At 44.3% G+C, this 20,233-nt stretch overlaps 1 protein-coding gene and 1 pseudogene across 2 annotated transcripts in view; one reads left to right on the forward strand and one right to left on the reverse strand.

Moving 5' to 3' along the window:
* LAMA3 (laminin subunit alpha 3) overlaps window positions 1–20,233 on the reverse strand; it is a 253,721-nt gene that overhangs the window by 212,265 nt on the left and 21,223 nt on the right. For both annotated transcript variants that reach the window (XM_069569260.1, XM_069569259.1), the window contains exon 2: window positions 17,885–18,037. In XM_069569260.1, coding sequence (XP_069425361.1) covers window positions 17,885–18,037 — 153 coding nt within the window. The remainder of the gene's footprint in view (window positions 1–17,884; window positions 18,038–20,233) is intronic.
* On the forward strand, window positions 9,070–9,437 carry LOC138428361 (small ribosomal subunit protein eS25 pseudogene; annotated as a pseudogene).

The following is a 20,233-nucleotide window of genomic DNA, read 5'->3' on the forward strand; positions in this document are numbered from 1 at the left end:
CTATACAGACCTTTGTCACCAAAGTGATGTCTCTGCTTTTTAATACACTGTCTAGGTTTGTCATAGCTTTTCCTTCCAAGGAGTAAGTGTCTTTTAATTTTGTGGCTGTAGTCACAGTCCACAGTGATTTTGGAGCCCAAGAAAATAAACTCTGTCACTGTTTCCACTGTTTCCCCATCTATTTGCCATGAAGTAATAGGACCAGAAGCCATGATCTTAGTTTTCTGAATGTTGAGTTTTAAGCCAGCTTTTTCACTCTCCTCTTTTACCCTCATCAAGAGGCTGTTTAGCGCCTCTTTCTATGATTCAACAGATGTTGGCAATTTGATTTGAATAATCATAAAGTCAAACAAAACACATCTTGACAGTTTATTCTAAGTAGCACCCAAATGTACAACTGGAATGGAAACAGTGATTATACTTGACTGTTTCAACAATATACTGCTTGTCTTCATCTACATCCCACTGTGTTTAAGAAAAAAGGGTGGGGAGAGATTTAGAACCACAGATCCTCAAGATGTAAAGAAAACAGCAATATGAAATTACCCAAGAGCAAAAACAAACAAACAGAAGAAAATTATCAGCAGTGATGAAATCTTGAGCTCACAGTGAAGTTTGCACACAAAACAGGTGATGAAGGTCTAAACACTTGCACAGTTTAGCCACAAATCGGCTTCCAGTAACCAATAATCAGGAGGGAAATGGGATCCCATCCCAGTGTCCATATGTTTTGTTTAGTTTTACTTTTAATGCTCCAATGAAGCACAATTATTTCAGGGACTAAAGGGATTTCTCAAATGGATCTTCTTAGGGGAACACTCTGGAAAGTGATGGACAACATCCTGAGTGAGGGGCACAGTTCTAACCAAACGCCCACAGGGGCCATAAGCTTTCATAAACCAGAGCAGGAACAGATGGGAGCACCTCATGCGACATCATCACACAGCATCTCAGGCCAGCTCCGCAGCCAGACTCCGAGGGAACCAATCCTGCACCCACTGAGTGCTCACGTGTGACCACGAGTCATAGGGTCAGGAGGCTACAAAACATCCCCGAGCTTCCGTTCCCTCTTCTAGAAAACAGGAGCCTCCCCTATGAGGTTGTAGTGAGGATGAAATGAGTTACTAGTTGGAAAGTGCTTAGACCAGTTTTTAGCCTAGGAAGTCTGTTAGCATTCAATTCACATGATAGGTGCATAAAACTTGAGGTTCTTTCAACTTCCCTGATGGTTCAGTGGGGAAAAAATCTGCCTGGCAATGCAGGAGATGCTGGTTTGATCCCTGATTGGGGAAGAGTCCACGTGCCAAGGAGCAACTGAAGCCCCTGCACCACAGCTACTGAGCCTGTGCTCCAGAGCCCGGGACCTGCAACTGCTGAGCGGGAGCACCCGGAAGCCCACGATCCACTGCAAGAGAAGCCACCACAGCGAGAAGCCTGTGCACCGCAACAGAGCAGCCCCCGCTTACTGTAGCTAGAGAAAGCCTTCGCACAGCAGCAAAGACCCAGCTCAACCAAAAATAAAACAAATACATAAACTTGAGGCTCTCAGGTCTAACGTATTCATCTGCAAAGCAAGGTGTTATTCCTCTTGCTTCATCTTGTGAAGCAGATGTTGAAGAATTTTCTAAGACTCATAGCAGAGCTACCACAAGGAAGAGGACGACAGAACTTCTCAGCACTCATTTTTCTGAATGTTTCAATTCATACTCTAAATGTAAGTGAGCAAAAGTTCAGCTTTTTCACTAAATCCTCAGTATGTTCCAAATTGCAAGGGATAAATGTTTTACTCCTGCATATGTATGGCTTTTGATGTGTGAGGGACGTGTGTAAACTGAGCAGATGCACTAAGGAACTTTCTGCTCATTTATTTGTACATTAAATACATTAATTCTATGCACTAGGTGTTCTCTAAAGAAAGGAACAGAATGCTGTTCCTTATTTTATAGTCATAACTCAAGTGAACCCTCTCCCTCTCCCCTCCTTTACATTATATGTACTTTTAAAAAATGTATAGTCACCTCCTCAATAATTTCCTTTCATTCTTTCAGAGATGACAGTTGGGGGATTTTAGTCAATTTCCACCAGTCAAAAAGCATCCTTCGAAAGTCAGAGTGGGGCTTCCCTGGCGGTCTAATGGTTAAAAATCCTCTTGCCAATGCAGGAGACACAGGTTAGATCCCTGGTCCGAGAAGATCCCATGTGCCTTGGAGCAACGAAGCCCATGCGTCATAAATACTGAGCCCACGTGCCTAGAGCCTGCGGTCTGCAACAAGAGAAACCACAGCAAGCCTGTGCACCACCACGAGAGTAGCCCCCTCTTGTCACAACTAGAGAAAAGCCCACACAGCAACCAAGACTCAGCACAGCCAACAATAAATAAATAAATCCTTAAAAAAAAAAAAAAAAAGTCAGCTGATGTCACTCAAAGCCCCAGTCTGAGACAGATAATCTGCTAGAACAAAGGAACTTTGGAGAGTTTCCTAAAGGAGATTTTTACAAAGACGTGAGCAGGGGTGACAGATAAGAGCATCTCAGAGCCCTTCCCACTCCAGACCTGACGGGCAAGGACAGGAAGCAGATACTGGAGCTGAGACAGAGCTGTGGCTGCAGGAGCCAAACCCCTCAAGAAAAGCACTGAGATCCTGCATCAGCGGGGAATAGACACCCCCGCCTCACTCCCGTCCTGTCCTCTGAGCAAGTGCTTGTGTGCACGTCCCACTGGCCAGACTCTGCCAAGAACCCAAGCTCAAGGAGAATATGATGCTGTCCAGTAAGGCCGGCTGCTTGAGGCCCATAGTGGGATGGAGAGTGGCTGGAGGGAGAGAGGGAAACCGTTCAGGTCATGGAGGCTCGGGGATACAGTCTGAAACAATTAGCAAACACATCTTGAACTGGCTAACCAAATCTGAGCCAGAGAAGAGACTCGCGGCCACAGAAAGGAGAAGCAGACTTCAGGAGTGGCATCAACAACGCTCAAGAAAAATGACAGTTAATGGTCTAGAGTGGTGCTACTCAAAGTGTGGTCCCCAGACTCACCCACGGAGCAACAAGGACAGAACCCGAGGGCAAGCGGGAGAAACCTTTGTAACAACCGAAAAGAAAAAATTAGCATCTGTTGAATCTAATTTTTAAATGAGGCTTGTATTTTGAGAACATCCCTGGTACCGCAAATGGTAAAGAATCTGCCTGCATGCAGAAGACCCAGGGTTCAGTCCCTGGGTCGGGAAGATGCCCTGGAGAAAGAATTGGCAACCCACTGCAGTATTCTTGCCTGGAGAATTCCATGGACATAGGAGCCTGAGGGGCAACAGTTTATGGGATCGCAAAGAGTCGGACATGACTGAGCGACTAACTTCTTTATTTTGGAAGTCTTTAGGCTTTATTTTTCAATTTATTTTTCTATGAATTCATTTTTACTGAATTTTACAAAGGCAGTGGTCTGCGACAGTTTAGAAATGTTTGTTTTTTTAAAAAATGGGTTCTTTGTCACAGACACTTCTAGAGGCATGGTCTAAGCAGTGCTTCTCGAATCTTCATGTGCCCTTGGGCGGGGTGGTGGTTTGTGCAGCCTCAAGGACAGTACGGGGCACACACAGGCCAGAGAGAATGACAAGAGAAGGGAGGAGAGCAGAGGCTAAGGCTGAGCACCGGCTGCCTGGGAGAGTCATAAAACGAGTTCAAACCACAGCATCCTAGCAGTGGGGGCAAGCCCAGCAGCCAGGGCAAGGTGTCAGCCCCGCCTGTCCTCAACACTAGGCCCTTTCAGGTCCAGCCCTGCCCAGGCCTGAGCAGAGCTGGGGAGATGCCCTCGCCCTGAAACACAGGAATTTATAAAACGGCTGCCCTTCACCCAGTCTCCCTGCCCTGACCTCCCTCCGCAGTTAAGAAGGCTATACTCTGTTCTCCTTGCACCCTGCCTGATGTCAGCCAGGCCCTGGGCTTTGCTCTCTCACCCTGATGCTACCTGCCCCCGGCTCTGCCCACCTGCACCCTCTGATAAGAGACGCCAGCCTGAATTCACTCAGCTGGGACCTCCAGGGTGTGGTGACACAGATCCTGAATCAGAAAGAGTACAGTGCATCCTTCCACACACCCCAAAGGCTCCAAGGCCCCAGAGTGCCCCCTTCATCTCTCCAGAGCTCCTGGGACTCCATGTGCTTAGAACCAGCCACGTGAGGATGATGAGAGGTTCCTGGGCCAGGGCGATCGTGAGAGGCAAGGGAAAGACCCCAGCGTTCACTCTGGTTATTCCAAGATGTCAAGAAACTGTGAAGGTAAACCTGTGATCTCATTGTTCAGGAAGCTTAAAGCATATGGCTCAGAGCTCATCATGGGTGATGCACTGAGTCAGGAAATTTCACATGGGGGAATAGGGGTCTGAGAGTTAAAGAGGAGTGCAAATAGCATAGGAGCTTGCCGTTAACTTAGAGAGACAAGGAGCATGAAGCAACTCATCTGCAGGCTAAACGCCAAGGAGACCTCACGTGGAAGACTGGCAGGAACTGTGGATGGGGTGGAGGGGAATGAAGTTGGGGCCCCCTGGTCTGGAGGGAGCTGCAGGGTCCCAGGAAGTAGGACATCCATGCTGCCTGCATCTCAAATCCCCACGGGGACCAGGCTGGTGGGCAGGGCTGGAGCCGGGCAGGGAGCCTGGTCCTGATGGAGCCCTAACCCTCCCACCCAGCTCCTCAGGCCACTACTCTGGGGCTGGAGGGGCGGCCGGGGACCCACAAAGCACCCCTCCTGAAGGCGGGCAGTGACCGCAGGAAAAGGAGGTGGTTTGATTTGATTCCTGTTTTTCTCTAAAAGAAGGAAATGCAATGGAAGAATGGAAAAGAAAAAGACAAAAGTGAAGAGAAACCACAGAAGCAGGAGTAGAGAGAGGAGAGGTTTTGAGAGGCAGAGTAAAGGAAGATGCGTGGTGACACAGGGAGGCTCCAGGGCCACTGGTGGAAGGAGGGGCAGAGGCTCTGGGGTGGGAGTTCTGGGGGACAGCAGGCAGTGGAGAGGAGGGGCCGGGGCCAGGGCTCCCCCGAGACATTATATTTAACTCAAACTCTCATTGGAACCACTGTGAAGAATTCACGAAATTCAGTTTTTCCTTATATATGCTTGCCAATAATAGTAATAGGAAAACTGCCATGACTGAAAGCCAAAATATGCTTGAAATCGTGAAAGTTTCACAAGGGAAGAAATAATTTTCAAGATTAGCTAAAGAATAAAAGAGGTTCTTTAAAAAAAATTGTTTCCATTTACTGGGCATTTTTCTGATTCTGTTGGCATTTAAAGATCTCTAACAGGCTGACCTCATTCCAGGAGGAGCTGGTCAGAAGCTTATATTTATTTGGGGGGTGGAGGATGTCAGGAAGCTCCAAGTAAGCTTTTCCATCAACACGTCCAATTCCACCGGGAATAACTGTGCCTTTTGTCATCACTGTATTGAGCTCTTCTTTATTCCCCCAAAGAAAAGAGTTTTCCCAATTGCTCTACTGTTTTTCTAACTCTAAAAGTAAAACATGTGCTCAGTGAAAAAATACAGATATAACAGCCAACATGAATTGAGTACTCACAGTGTGAGAGGCATAATTTTAAGAATTTTTCTCTTAACAAATTTTTATTTATTTAACTTTTGCCCATACCTTGTGGTATGTGGGATTTTAGTTCCCTGACCAGGGATCAAATCCACAATCCCTGCATTGGAAGAGGGAGTCTTAACCAATGGAAAACTGGGGAAGTCCCTTTAAGAGTTTTTCTGTATTACTTTATTAATTCCTCCCAACAACCTTACGAGGGTGGTTCTAGGTTCATCTCCAGGTCTCCAGATGAAGAAACTGACTCCAAGACATTAACTAGAGGGCCCAGCATCACACAGCTAGAAAGTTCTGGAGCCAGATTTGCACCTGTGTAATAAGAGTGATGGATCTGAATCACATTGTAAATTGGATTCATAGAAGAAAGTAAAATCGACCAATAATCCCTCCATCCAGAGAAGGCACTGTTAGCATTTTAAATACCTTCTTGCCTGACTTTTTGCTTTGCTCATACACAGAGACAAAATGTCATCCTACCATACTATATATACAGCATACCTAAAGTTTGATTATTTTTTCTTTACACTATAGCACAAACATCCGTCAGATCAATAAAGACTCCCCTCTCTGTGGCAGCCTTCCTATGGTTGCCAATTAATCCATTTGATGCATCAATTCCTTTACTGGATGTGAGATTGCTATTTCCCGCATTATCTAATTATGAACAATGCTCCCAAAAATATCTTTGCTCAAACATTTTAGCATTTATCTCCTGCATTGGCAGCCAGGTTCTTTACCACTAGTGCCACGTGGGAAGCCAAACATTTTGAGCATTTACCTCCTTATTTTCTTAGGATCAATTTCTAGAAGTATTAGCTCCATGACGAAAACAGATAATTTGTTAAGATGCAAATATTCTAGGAAGCTTCAGTCCTGAGCTTCCAGAACTTTACTGAGAACAGATCGATAGATCCTTCACTCACTTGGAAGAGATAAAGCAGTGTAAGCTTATTGGAAGCCTAGGCGAGAAGAGAGGGAGGGACGTCAATGACAACTTCTCTAAGTAATAGCAGTAATAGTCTACGCCTGCATAGAGCTTCATGAGAATCAAGGCATGTTCACATACATTGTTCATAAGCATTTCCAGCCACAGCAGGGAGCCTCTGCCACACATAGAGGAGACCCTGCCAGGATGCCGGGACCCCAGCCTGTCTGGGTTCTGTGCCTCAGTCTCTCTCCCACCCTGACCATCACCATGGGACCAAAGGCTGGCACAGCAGCCTAGACTCTTCCCAAGAAGCCAAGTGGCTCTCCTCTGGTCAATTCCCAGCCCCACTTAATTCCATCCCAGTACCTTGGCATGCCATCTTCCTTATGTCTTCTTAACTGCATGGCCAACCCTCAAAGACACAGGATTAACCTTTTCTGGACAGCACTGAGGGCTTTGGTTCTTTTTATTTTTCTCTTGGCAGCAGGAGCCGTGACCCCTGGAGTTCTCGAGCAATGAACCTCATTGTATATTCTCCATCCAGCTCTTTGAGAGACAAATTCCATGTGGGCTGACGGACAGCTGGAGGGTGTGGGGGGCTAGCCTTCTAGTGCCTCCTCCTGGACCGTGGGCCTCCTCTTCTCATGGGAGGCCAAACCCTGGTATCACCCTTCCTGCCACGAAAAACTGCTCTGACCACTCTGCAGCGGCTGTAATCCTGGCACACAAGCAAATGCCAGAGTCATAACACTGCGTGACTCAGGGTGACCTGTAAGCATCACCAGTGAAGTCACAGTGACCTCTGTTCAGCACTTGATCATAGTAACTTGTATCGGTAGCAAGTCTGGGAGAAAATTCCAGTAGGAAAGTGTTGCTCTTTTCTAGTACACTTTCCATTCCTGCTTCTGATTCTTGGTTTATGTTGTCTGACTATAGCCTACTGAATGTTTGGGGTGGAAACATATTTTACTCATTTTCTGTTATGTCTGTTTTACTTGTGGCGCTGGTTAAATGGGAACTAACAAATGTAAATGTTAGGGATATTTTAAAAATACAGAAGAGCTGTTCATGGTTAAAGCAAGACATATAACAAATGGGATAATATAAAAAGAACACTCTTGAAATTTTTCTTTCCATTTAATTCATCACATTTTGGGGATGAAGGGCCTTCCAGGACTTTTTAAGTCCATGGATAAAAAGAATAATATTATATGCTCCTTGACCGTAAGGACTCTTGAGAGCCCTTGGAGAGCAAGGAGATCAAACCAGTCAATCCTAAAGGAAATCAACTCTGAATATTCATTGGAAAGACTGATGCTGAAGCTGAAGCTCCAATACTCTGGCCACTTAATGTGAACCTGACTCTTTAGAAAAGTCCCTGATGCTGGGGAAAATTGAGGGCAGGAGGAAAATGGAGCAGTTGAGGATGAGATGGTTGGATGGCATCACTGACTCAATGGACATGAGTTTGAGCAAACTGTGGGAGATAGTGAAGGACAAGGAAGCCTGGTGTGCTGCAGTCCATGGGGTCACAAAGAGTTGGACACAACTTAGCAACTGAACAACAACAACTTTAAGGAGCTCATGATGTAATGGGCCTGTTATGACAGCATATATAGCAAGTGCCAGGGAAGGTTCCCAGCAGGTGATACCTGAGTTACCTGGGAAAGGAGGTAGCCAGAGCAGGTGTGGAGCAAAGGTATTCCTAAGTGCTAAGAAGAGCACCCAAACAAGGTCACAAAGCAGGAAATGTCACAGAGGGGTTGAAAGTGAAAGTGTTGGTTACTCAGTCATGTCCAACCCTGTAGACTGTAGCCTACCAGGCTTCTCAATCCATGGGATTCTCCAAGCAAGAATACTGGAGTATGTTGCCATGCTCTCCCCCATGGGATCTTCCCAACTCAGGGATCAAACCGAAGCCTCTAACATCTCCTGCATTGGCAAGAAGGTTCTTTACCCGCTGAGCCATCAGGGAAGCCCCATGGAGTGTTTAAGGAATTAAATAGGTCCCTGCTGATGTGGCATGGAGTCTGCGGGAAAAAGCAGCATCTAGAAAAGAGACTAGTGAAAAGGCAGAAGCTAGATTGTGCCAGGGGTGCGGGGTGGGGGTGGGGGCCTTATATACCATCCCTAGAAACGTAGAGTTTATTCTGAAAGTAGCCGGGAGTCATGAAAGGAATGTAAACGGGGAGAATGACATGTTTAAATCTTTGTTTTGCTCAGGAAACAATGAGAAAGATTGATGGGTTGATGGGTAAACGCCTGGAAAACTACCAGCCTCAATCATTTCTACCGTTCCTACCGCTCCTCATCACATCTTTCTGCACCACGAACGCCTGCAGGACAAGGGGAGAGAGCCAAAAGCAGAGGCAGAGAGATGGGTTAGATGACATCACAGGAAAGAGCTGTCAGAGGCTAACATGAGGGTCGCGGCACTGCAGTATCAATGGAGAGAAGGAATGGGACTCCAGGATATGAAGAAGCAAGAGCACATTTTGTCCGACATCGTAGCAAGGTGGCGGTGGTCACAGTTCCTCTCCTGGCTTTGCTATGCCACCCAAGGATGACAAGAAGAAGAAAGACGTTGGAAAGTCAGCCAAGAAAGACAAACATTCAGTGAACAAATCAAGGGGCAAGGCCAAAAAGAAGAAGTGGTCCAAAGGCAAAGTTAGGGACAAACTCAATAAACTAGTCTTATTTGACAAAGCAACAGCTGACAAACTCTGTAAAGAAGTTCCCAACCATAAGCTTATAACTCCAGTTGTCATCTCTGCGAGACCAAAGATCTGTGGTTTCCTGGCCAGGCCAGCCCTTCAGGACCTCCATAGTAAGGACTTATTAAACTGGTTTCAAAGCACAGAGATCAAGTAGTTTACACCAAAAACACCAAGGCCCCAGCTGCTGGTAAAGATGCATGAATGGGTCCCACCAACTGCACATTTTGAAAAATAAAACTTCAAGAAGCCAGAGATAATAATTAAACAGTAAGAAAGGGTGGGAGGCAAAGTGCAGGAACATAGAAGAGACTCAGTGAGCAGCGTGCTGGTAAACGGGCTCCTGGAAAGAAGCCCTGATGTGTAACATTGGCCAATTCCTCTGGTGTAAACGCTCCCACCCAAGGCTGGTGTCAGAGCTGGGAAGAGATACCCGGTATCAGCTTTCACCATCTCAAGGAACCTCTGCAGGGCACAGAAGAGACAGTTTTGCCTTTAGAAAGCTTGCTTCCTTCTAGAGCAACAGCTGGGCCACATTTCCCTGCCTCCTCAGTAGTTAGTCTGAGTCTTTGAACCATTGTTTGGAGTGGAGCGACCTGGCCAGGATAAGCTATGCTTCAACTCTTACATGAATGAGAAATAAATCAGCATTGTGTTTAGCCACTAGAGTCAGGATCTGTTTCAATCTTAAGTAATCTTAGGAAATAATCTTAATCCATGGCGTCAATGTTGATTCAGTTTTATGGCTTGAGGAAATAGGTAGATAGTGGAAAAATACATCCATTTAGAGAAAGATATTGCAAACAGGCAACATGGCCAGAGAATAAGCAGTTTTTAATTGAGAAACTATTTCCCAGACATTATTTTCTATAACAGTGTTTAAAGTTCTTAGAATCTATCAACTAATGTACATTACCAATGTCTGGGACAGTGATTCAGAGAACTAAGCAAAACTGACATCTCAGAATTCTACTCTTGCTGTGGATCCACTCAGCTTCCTTGAGTTTTTCACACATTTCAAAAAAAAAAAAAATTCCAAATTGTCAGATTCTCCCTAGTATGTAAGTTCCTTAAAAAGCACTTCAAAGACAAATTGCCATGTTAGGTTATTTCGGTAGCATAAAGGATAAAATTACATCCTCAGTAGCCCCAGAGGATTTTGTCGGTCCTTGTTTTTCTCCTACTAACAAATGATTGGCCTTCAAGGGTTGAGTCTCATGATTATATGTTCATTAATAGAATATTTATTAATTACAAATTTGCTCTAAGATCTGTATCTTCTAATTATGTTATTGCTCTAAAATACTTAAATGATGTGGCAAAGAGAACCAATTATCCTAAGTGGAACCAATGATCTAATTAACATCAGGGCCAAGGCTGGTCCACTCTCCCCAGAGATTTGATCTCACAGCAATATGCTTTCACTGACACCAGCGAAATCCAGGCCAACCCTGAATCATCCTTGCCTCATTCTACATTCATTCAACAAATATTTATTGAGCATCTACTATGTGCTGAACACTATGCAATATTTTGGGAGCAGAACATTTGTAGTGAACACAGAAAGACATCATCCCCAGCTTCCTGAAGCTTATAGGCTAGAGGGTTCCTAAGGAATCCAGGACACTGGGTCAAATCCAAGAGCCGTGTACTTTCTGGATTGAACTGTATTCACCCAGGGACCCAACTGAGTCAGACTCTTCATGACTCTTAGTAACCCAAGCATCCCAAGAACCAATTTAATCTCCAAAGCCCACGTGCTTATTAGGAAGCATCAGAAACTAGCCCAGGCCTTCCTCCCATCTGAGTCAGAACTGACAAAGGTTACAAAGAATGTTTTGGATTCATCCACCAAAGTTTAATAAAAGTTGAAGAAGACGGGAGCGAGGTGGGAGCTCCTAGAAGGTACCTGCAAACTAAATTCACTCTCAGATACATCTGCATCTATGCTAAATTCATGAAGAAAATAGGTAGACTAATGGGAAATTTCCCTATGACCTGTATTTTCTTCTTTAAAAGTCATAATGCTGTTTCCTTGGTTACTCTTAAGCTGAGAGCTTTAGAAACATTTTTTCTGGATTTCCTTCTTTGTTGTTATTCAGTTGTTGAGTCGTTTCTTTGTGACCACATGGACTGCAGCTCACCAGGCTTCCTTGTCCTTCACTTTCAGAGTTTGCTCAAACTCATGTCCATTGAGTCAGCCATCCAACCATCTCATCCTCTTATCTCCCTCTTCTCCTCTTGCCTACAATATTTCCCAGCATCAGGGTCCTTTTCAGTGAGTCAGCTCTTCATATCAGATGGCCAAAGTGTTGGAACTTCAGCTTCAGCATCAGTTCTTCCAGTGAATATTCAGGGTTGACTTCCTTTGGGATGACTGGTATGATCTCCTTGCGGTCCAAGGGGCTCTTAAGAGTCTTCTCCAACACCACAGTTGGGAAGCATCAATTCTTCAGTGCTTTGCCTTCTTTATGGTCCAACTCTCACATCTGTACATGACTACTGGAAAAGCCACAGCTTTGATTAATGGACCTTTGTCAGCAAATTGATGTCTCTGCTTTTTAATATGTTGTCTAGGTTTGTCATAGATTTTCTTCCAAGGAGGAGGCATCTTTTAATTTCATGGCTGCAGTCTATATTTTACACAATTTGTTCATAGTGTTTGCTTATGCAGACACCCAGGAGGGTTTCCAAGCCTCCATCTAGGCCTCTTTCTTCCCTGTCTTAGTTTCAAAGTGTTAGTCACTCAGTCATGTCCAACTCTTTGTGACCCCATGGACTGTACCCTGCCAGGCTCCTCTGTCCATGGAATTCTCCAGGCAAGAACACTGGAGTGGGTTCAATCCTTTCTAAAACCAACTCAGAGACAAAGACTTGGGCACAGGTAGCTTAGCTGGGAGTTGATCTCAAGAAGCATAAATTGGGAGACAAAGGGACACAGAGGAGGGAGAAGAGCCAGTGTCTAAAGTGTTAATAGGCAGATTCCACCAAGGCCAACTGGGGCTCCATCCTGCTGCAGACACTCTGAAGAACTGTGTCCTCAGAAAGCTCCTCAGAACTGTCCCAAGAAGTGGCAGAGAAATGAGGGGATTTTCCACCAGCTCCTGCATCTTCTGGATTGAGGGTTGCCCCTCAGGGCATTAAATCCTGCACTTCCTAGCTGCTCTGAACACAGGCTCAGAAAACTCCCAGGGCCTGGGAAGGGCCCTGAGGCAGGAAGCAGGGAGTCAGGGGGAGGCCCTGGAGATGGTACACGTGTGAACGGGCACAGGAGCTATCCTCCGTGCTGCCCGCTCAGAGGGAGCTGGGGGGCTGAGGGCAGGGCTGCCCTCACAGCCTTCGCCTCTAACATGGCCCAAGGACTGTCTCAGCCACTGTCCTGCTCAGCCAGCCCCCTTTCCCCAGCAACCCAGCAGAATGGGGCACAATGGCATCGCATCTCTTCGTCATACCTCTAGCCTCTGAGGCGAATAGTCATTCCTTTTGAGGTTTTTGGCTTGGGGGGTGGGAGAAGGATGTTTGCTTTGTCTTTATTTCTACTGTGTGTGTGTGTTAGTCGCTCAGTTGTGTCCGACTCTATGCGACCCTCTAGACTGTAGCCCACCAGGCTCCTCTGTCCATGGGATTCTCCAGGCAAGAATACTGGAGTGGGTAGCCATGCCCTCCTCCAGGGGATCTTCCCGACCCAGGGATCAAACCCAGGTCTCCTGCTTTCTGGCAGACTCTTTACCATCTGAGCCACCACAGAAGCCCTTATTTCTACTACTAATAGGTTAAAGGGATTGAGGGCAGGAGGAGAAGGGGACGACAGAGGATGAGATGGCTGGATGGGATCACTGACTCGATGGACGTGAGTCTGAGTGAACTCCGGGAGTTGGTGATGGACAGGGAGGCCTGGCGTGCTGCAATTCAAGGGGTCGCAAAGAGTCAGACACTACTGAGCGACTGAACTGAACTGAACTGAACAGGTTAAAAACAGTACTCCTAGGGGCATGACAAGTTGCATAAAACCCTGAGGGATGGGAGAGGGGAGGAGGTGGGAGGGAGGGTGTCAGGATGGGGGGACACATGTACACCCATGGCTGATTCATGTGAATGTATGGCAAAAACCACTACAATATTGTAAAGTAATTAGCCTCCAATTAAAATAAATAGATTAATTTACCAAAAAAAAAGCCTTACAGTTCTTCTCAAGGGGCTTTTCCGGTTGTTCCCTGGAACCTGTGGGGGGGGGCCTGCTCTCCTGGGGAACCTGTCCTGTCCCCAGACTGCTTACCGGCCTCCTTCCCACCTGAGAGCCAGCCCCTCCCAAGCTCCTGGCCACCTTGACTTTGAGGGAAGCCCTGCCACACCCACGTTTTCCCCTAGACCTCACCCTGGAGGAGGAAAAGCAGAGGTGAATATAAGGAGTCTGTCTGGCAGAGTAAGATTCATTCTGATTCTGAAGGAAATCAAGGAGCGCAGCTCAAGCCCATGGCTACACCTGCCTGTCTCACAGGGGGAAATGGCCAGAGGTCATGTTCCACCAGGAGTCCAGGAAGAAACAAATATATACTTTTAAAAAACTGGACATCATAATTTGCTTTCAATGTCAAAATGAACTCATTATACTTGGCCAGACAATGTGAAAGTTTCCAGTAAGTTATCCTGTTGTTACTCTATAGCCCAAAATTGATGAATTCTATAAAACTGAATGAACTTGAACAGCCCCAGAAAATCCCACTGCCTCCAGTGAATTGCAGAAACTTCTACATTTGACACTTTGTAAGGAAGGAAATTGTCCTTCAAGAGCCTTGAAGGCAATGTTTCTACTTGTCAAACTGTGTTGGCCAAAAAAATAAAAATAAAAAAACAACAACAATGAAAATCACCAAGTAGTCCAAAAGGCAACATGACAACGTAAGCTGTCAGACTGACTACAGCACAGCAAAATCAAATTCAAGCTCTCAGTGGCTGGAAAAAGAGTGGTTTGGTAATAACAAGTTCATGCCCTGTATTTTATTTCCCAACTAGGCATCAAGATTTGCACTTCCTTAAGTTAGAAAGAGAAAGACCAACACCACATGATGTCACTCATAACCAAGGGAGAGGGGGTGGGGAGGAATGGATTCAGAGTTTCGGATCAGCAGATGCAAACAAGTATATGTAGGATGGGGCTTCCTTGGTGGCTCCGTAGTAAAGAATCCACCTGCCAATGGAGGAGACACAAGTTTGATCCTTGGTGCGGGAAGATCCCACATGCCGTGAGACCACCAAGCCCGTGTGCCACAACTATTGAACCTGTGCTCCAGAGCCCAGGAGCTGCGATTACTGAAGCCGCCGCGCTCTAGAGCCTGTGCTCTGCAGCAAGAGAAGCCACAGCAAGGAGAAGCCCATGGACCACAACGAGAGTAGCCCCTGCTCACTGTAGCTACAGAAAAGCCCGCATAGCAATGGAGACCCAGCACAGACGATAATAATTAAACAAATAATTTAAAAGATTTTTATAAATCTTTTATAAAAAAAATTTTTTTTAATATTTTTTAAAAAAGTATGTATAGGATGGATAAACAACAAGGTCCTACTGTATAGCACAGGGAACTATATTTAATATCCTGTGGTAAAGCATAATGGAAAAGAATATTTTTAAAAGAATGTATATATGTATAACTGAATCACTTTGCTATATAGCAGTAATTAATATTGTAAATCAACTATACTTCAATTTAAAAATAAATTTTTAAAAATTTAAAAAATCAAGATTTGCATTTCCTAAATCTAAAGTCCATAGGTCACGATTCAATTATGAAATCTATCCTCTCAGTGACACTTTCATGGTTAATTTCAGCAAAAAGGAAAAAATATAGATCCTATGGACGGGGTGTAAGATGTGAACCCTACGAGATAAAACATGCTTACTACGTGTTGCTCCAACACAAGAGGGAAGAAACATGCTCAGTCTGACATGATGTATATTGCTTTTCCTGTCTCTAGACTTTTCTAGAGTATTTTCTACAGGATCATCACAGTCCTTTCCAGAGGAGCAGAAGTTAGGAGTCAGTCTATTTTAATAATGTGTTTATTGGCACTGACTTTATTTTATTAAAGGAAAACTTACTTTAAAACCACTGGCCTGAAGAGGTTTAAAAATGAAGCAGTCAACTCATTCAAACCTCACAGCAATTCTACGAAGTGAGCACTAGTATCATTTCACTGTATAAATGTGAAAACTGAAGCAGAGAGCAGTTAAATTTGTTGCTCAGGGTCACACAGTAAGTAAGCAGCATACCAGAGCATGAACTAGGGTGGGTTGACCCCAGGACCCACACTCTCAGCCACCTGTAGAGCAGCCTCCCAGCTAGGAAGGAGGTGGGTGGGCATCGTCTACATGAAAATGTTGGCCATGGCTCATGTCTGTCAGCAACCTGAAAATTACTAAATTATCTCTATGTTGGTGTTTTATTAATTCATCTGTCTTAATTAGGGATTTTTCAATACATCAAAAGGGTACTTTTAAAAGGTAGGTTTAAAAAAAAGCCTTCAGGGGAAAAGAGCAAATCCAGAAGGCACTGGTATGTTCAGTAAACATCATTTAATAGGTTCAAATTCCCAACTAACTACAGAAATCCTCAGTTTAAAAAGTGGTATGATAGGCAAATCCTAGTCATTACATGCAAAATCTCTACTGAATTAGTGCTAGAAGGATAAGACTAAATCGTGGTTGAAACTGGGGTTATGGAGTCTTTCAAACCATGCCAGATCTCCCTGAATTATCTCTGATGCAAATTGATGATGGAAAATATTTTCAGGAGAGGCCTGATTTAACAAAACTTTTGGGCAAAAGAAACGGAGAACCCTTCTATCATGAAACTGAATATAATACACTCACTGGAAGAAATCTCAGTAACAATCAATTTCTAGTCTGTGGGATGCAGTTCCTTTTTAGGTCTTTATTGAGTCTGTTACAACATTGCTTCTGTTTTATGATTTGGTTTTTTGGTTTTCTGGCATCAAGGTATGTGAGATCTTGGCTCCCTGACCAGGGATCAAACCTGTACTCACTCCCTGCACTGGAAGACAAATTCTACTTGTGCTTAACAAATTACTGCAAACTCAGTGGCTTAAAACAACACCATTTATTATCTCGCAGTTCTTTACATCAGGGATCTGGGCATGGTGGGACCAGGTTTTCTGTCAAGGCTCCCATCAAGGTGTCCACTAAATGCCTGAAAAGGTTTACTTAAAGTTTGCACATGTTGTTAGCAGAATCTAGATCCTTATGGTTGCAGGACAGGTTCCCGCTTTTCTTGCTGGTTGTTGGCTGGGACCTCTCTCCATTTCTAGAACCAGCTCTTAGATCTCTGCCATATGGCCATCACCACAAGAAGCTTTCCCTTTGAGATCAGCAGGTAAACTTATCGTGTTTCAAACCTCTTCCTTGGGATAGGGCCAGTCCTTTTTAAGAGCTCCCCTAATTAGAAGAGGTCCCCAGGATAGTGTTCCTTTTGAGCAACTGACTTGGGATCTTTAATGCACCTGCAAAATCCCTTCATCTCTTGTCATATGATATCATTTTATCATGGAAGTGACATCCATCATATTTATAGAGCTGTCCACACTCAAAGAAGAGGGGCATGAAACATCCTAGGACCATCTTAGCCTCTCACAGGAGGACAGGTCTTAATCAGATTTCCTCATGGACCAGATGGCCAAACAGCATGTAAGAATTAAAGATATTAAAATTTAAAAAATAAAAAACTTAAAAAACAAAAACTATAGTAGACACTGCTCACAGAGTCAAGATTTCCAGGAAAGAGAATGCTATAAAGATATCTTTGCCATACCCATGTTCATAGCATTATTCACAATAGAGGTGAGAGCATAAAGCATAAAGGTGAAAGCAACCCAAGCGGCCAGTGGTGGATGAATAAATAACCAAAATGTGGTATCCGTACAATGGAATATTATTCAGCCTCTAAAAGAAAAGAAATTTTGACACATGCTGCAACACGGATGAACCCTGAAGACATTCTGCTAAGCAAAATACACCAATCACAAAAGGACAAATACGGTGTGATTCCACTTATATGAGGTACTCTCTGTCAAACTCACAGAGACAGAAAGTAGAATGGACAGTCAGTGTTTAATGAGTACAGAGTACCAGTTTTCCAAAATTAAAAAGTGTTGAATATTGATTTCACAACACCGTGAACTGATTTAACACTACTGAACTGTACACTTAGAAATGGCTAAGATGCTAAATTTCACATTATGTGTACTTTACCACAGTCAAAAACAATAATAAAAAATACCCTTGTTGATACTACTTACAATTATTGTTTTAGCTCATTTAATAGGCAGGTATGGGTGTTTGCACTGTGACAGGCACTGTGCTGGGTGTTGAGGGATGCAAATATTAAAGTCAAGGGCTTCATAGTATTAGTAAACTGAAACTGAAGCTTGTTTTTAAAATAATCATTATTTCAGAAATAATCACAGGAATATTTGTATGCAAGGATAGATATATGGCTGATTCACCTTGCTATATAGCAGAAACTAACACAACATTGTAAATAAACTATATGCCAATAAAAATTAATTGCAAAAAGCAATAACCACAGAAACAATGATTCGAGCTAATTTTCCCCATTCCAGAGGAAAGCACAACTCACTTGCCCCAGGTCCAGGGTGACGTTGACTTTGTTGTACTGCATGCCTGATGAAAGGGGAGGGCTTTGCCACCAACGCTCTGATCCATCAATTGCGTTGGTGACAGGGTGTGCTTTCCTGGGGTCCTCAGAATTGCAGTAGTCACAGAACTGCCCCTGGGGGAAAAAAAAAGTTCTTCCTTAATTTTCAAGTAATTTCTTATCAATTTAGTCAAAGAGGTAATCAAAACAAAGATGCTTTATACAGCTTAGACATGTCAACTGTTGAAGTTCATCATCATATTTTCAGAAGGCAGTAGTAAGGCTTTCTCTGGTTAAACCGTATCACCTGCTTAGACCTCTGTTTATCGTGTTTCTAGGATACACATCATATTTATCTTCCATCCGTTACAGCTACGTTTTTCTTGTCCTGCGTGACACTAAGAAGAGCCTGCTGTGCTTGGGCTGTAATGATGTTCTCCTTCAGCAAATCCATGTCAACTCTTCATATCCTCCTCTGTAAGGCGCGTGTCAGGCCCTGGGATACAAAGAGAAGCCCTGCTCACAGCCCCAGTGGAGGTGATAAGCATATAAGTAACCACAAGGGGGTAGGTGTGGCAAGAGCATAGAGCCCAGGGCCTAAGCTGGTAGATATTCCATGAGCTCAGGAAAGGCTGCGCAAAGAGGTGGGATTTAAGCTGCCTGTGAGGATGGAGAGGACGCTGGTAAGTGCCAGTGAGCAGCCAATCGGGAAGGTGTTCCAGGCAGAGGAACCAGCACCAGCAAAGACACGGAGACCAGCTGGCCCATTTAAACAAGAGGACATGGAAGGCAACACTTGAAAGGTAAGTGGCAGAGATGTGGCTAGACTGTGGGAGTTGGCAGTTCATTTAGTAGGTAAATGGGAACTCATTTTTATCTGGAGTGGTTATTCATTTAATATTATCATCTCTACTGAATTCTGATTCTATTGATATCACCTCATCTTCTTACTGAATTACTCTTTTTTAGTAAGCGGATTCTCTTGATTCTATCTTGTTTTGTTTCTGAAATGAATAATTTTAGTGCCCTTATAGCTCAGATGGTAAAGAATCCACCAGCAATGCAGAAGACCTAGGTTTGATCTCTGGGTCAGGAAGATCCCCTGGAGAAGGAAATGGCAACCCACTCCAGTATTCTTGCCTAGAGAATCCCATGGACAGAGGAGCCTGGAGGGCTACAGTCCATGGGGTCCCAAAGAGGAGGACACGACCAAGCAACTAAGCATGCACCACCTAATAAGCTGATCATAGGCCTTTATATATTGAGTTTATTTCAATTTGTTCAAAGCCTATGCTTACTCAGTAGTGGACTTCACATACTGAAATGCTTTGCTCCTCAATTAAATGATCTTAGAGCATAACCACTACATAAGAGGAGGTGTTGTTGTTGTTGCTGTTGCTGTTGTTTAGTTACTAAGTTGTGTCCAACTCTTGAGACCTCAAGGACTGTAGCCAGCCAGGCTCCTCTGTCCTTGGGATTTCCCAGGCAAGAATGCTGGAAATAGATTGCCATTTCCTTCTCCAGGAGATCTTCCCAACCCAGGGACCAAACCTGTGTCTCCTGCATCGGCAGACATATTCTTTACCACTGAGCAACCAGGGAAGTCCACGTACAGAGAAGCAAACTGAGACTCACAGCCTCTCCAGAAATGTGCTGTGTTAAAAGGGTAGCCCTGCCCTGGATGAACATCTTGGAAATTAACTTTTCAACGTTCAAGGATAAATTTGATCCTGGGGTGAAGCCAAATGCATGACCAAATGCATTCGTCAAATGTGTTACAGAGGGTTTTTTCATATGTGATGATAAATTATGTACAACTTTAGAATTCTGTAACCCAGAAGCAGCACTGTGGGGTTGGCAGTCCCATCAGTTCATGAGGTCAGAGGCCTTGTGACTTGCTCTTCCCCAAATCACTGCAGCCTAGCACGTCACAGAAGCCCAATAAAGGAATAAGCATCTCAGGGTTTTCCAAAAATAAATTTGAGTTCTTTCTCCAAAATGTTGTTATTAATAAAAAGCATCTGTGCTGTGCTCAGCTGTATCCAACTCTCTGTGACCCCATGGACTGTAGTCTGCCAGGCTCCTCTGTCCATGAGATTCTCCAGGCAAGAATACTGGAGTGGGCTGCCATGCCCTCCTCCAAGGCATCTTCCCAGCTCAGGGAATGAACCCAAGTCTCCCGCTCTCCTTCATTCTAAGCAGATTCTTTACCCACTGAGCTATTTGGGAAGCCCCCCAAAAGTGTAATTAACAACTGTTTAAGCTAGGACATCTTAACATTTATGAGTATTTTTCCCTTCACTGATTTTTATTTTTCCCATTTTCTCCCTA

The sequence above is a fragment of the Ovis canadensis genome, chromosome 23 (genome assembly GCF_042477335.2).
Source record: "Ovis canadensis isolate MfBH-ARS-UI-01 breed Bighorn chromosome 23, ARS-UI_OviCan_v2, whole genome shotgun sequence".
NCBI classification, from domain to species: domain Eukaryota; kingdom Metazoa; phylum Chordata; class Mammalia; order Artiodactyla; family Bovidae; genus Ovis; species Ovis canadensis.